The 1,243-nt window shown below is 70.2% G+C and overlaps 1 protein-coding gene across 1 annotated transcript in view; it reads left to right on the forward strand.

The window, feature by feature from the left end:
* The window catches only part of VAV2 (vav guanine nucleotide exchange factor 2), a 135,923-nt gene that overhangs the window by 127,885 nt on the left and 6,795 nt on the right, over positions 1-1,243 (forward strand). Inside the window, exon 19 of the mRNA XM_025051251.1 lies at positions 871-945. Coding sequence (XP_024907019.1) covers positions 871-945 — 75 coding nt within the window. The remainder of the gene's footprint in view (positions 1-870; positions 946-1,243) is intronic.

Below are 1,243 nucleotides of genomic sequence, written 5' to 3' on the forward strand. Positions count from 1 at the left end.
TGAGCCATGAAACAACCATTTACGAGGCCTGAAATGGTCGCGCTGCGGGGCCAGCTGCCCCAGGCGCTGCTGCCAGGCCCCGTCCTCAGGGGCTCTGAGGCCCCGGGCGGCAGCGCAGAGCCACGGAGCTCGGGCGCTGGGCCTGGCTGGGACATCGGGGCGTCCCGCTCGGAGTGGCACTGTGGCTCTGCGGTGTCCTCATCAGCACACGCTCAGGCAGCGCGGAGCCACGGAGCTCAGGCGCTGGGCCTGGCCGGGGCACCGTGGCTCTGCGGTGTCCTCATCAGCACACGCTCGCTGGTCCCCGTGCGGTGCTGGCGGTGCCCCCGCATACCCAGAGATGCGGAGGGTGCAGGAGGGTGTCTGCGCAGTCTGCCCCACTGGACCCCACCCCCAGCCCCCCCGCCCCAGTGTGCCCAGGGCCCTCAGCTGTCGCTGGGTGGTCTCGCAGAGACACTTTGCTGGCGCGAGCAGAGGGCTGAGGCGGGGAACACCGTGCGGGGCTCTTCCAGGCAGAGGGACCTGGGAGGGTGAGGCCGTGCCCCGCCCCAGACCGTCCCCGACTGGGTCCGCTGCCCTCTGGCGGAAGAAGGGCCGGCGTCCGAGCTCCCAGCCAGCCCGCTTCACTTCTCTGGGCCTCGGTGTTCACGTCCGTGAAGTGGGGACATCATCCCTCACCCTCCCGCCCCACGTGGTTCCGAGGTCACCTGAGGCTACACCGGGGAGGCGACGCCATCACCCGCCTCTCAGGAACTGGCCTTATCCTGTCCTTTTCCTGAGGAAACTGAGCACACGTTACAGCGCCGCCCCGACCCCCATGGCCGCTGCCCCTTGCCGGCCCCGCCGGCCCTGACCATCTGTCCCCTCCAGGGCCGGCTGCTGCAAACCAGGAAGTCAGGCTACTTCCCCAGCGCGTCGGTGAAGCCGTGCCCCGTGGATGGAAGGGTGAGCACTTGCACAGAAGCTTCCGGAACACGGCGGCCGAGGTGCGGGCGTGCTGAGGGCTGCCTCCTCGCTTGGAAGGCCCTCGTCAACGCCGTCCTGAGCTGGCCCGGGCTTGGGGGCGCAGCCGCAGAGGAGGGGGGATGCCGAGGAGGGGGCACGCTGCTGCTCGGGGCCAGCTGGGTGTCACCGAGGCACCGGCCATCCCTACGGCCGTGCTGGTGGACTGACCAGCCGCCCTCCTCTGGTCGTGGGGACCCTGTGCATCATGTCAGGCTGCTACACGGCCCCTGGAGGCTGC

This window comes from Pteropus alecto, unplaced genomic scaffold (genome assembly GCF_000325575.1).
Source record: "Pteropus alecto unplaced genomic scaffold, ASM32557v1 scaffold67, whole genome shotgun sequence".
In the NCBI taxonomy this organism is placed as follows: Eukaryota; Metazoa; Chordata; class Mammalia; order Chiroptera; family Pteropodidae; genus Pteropus; species Pteropus alecto.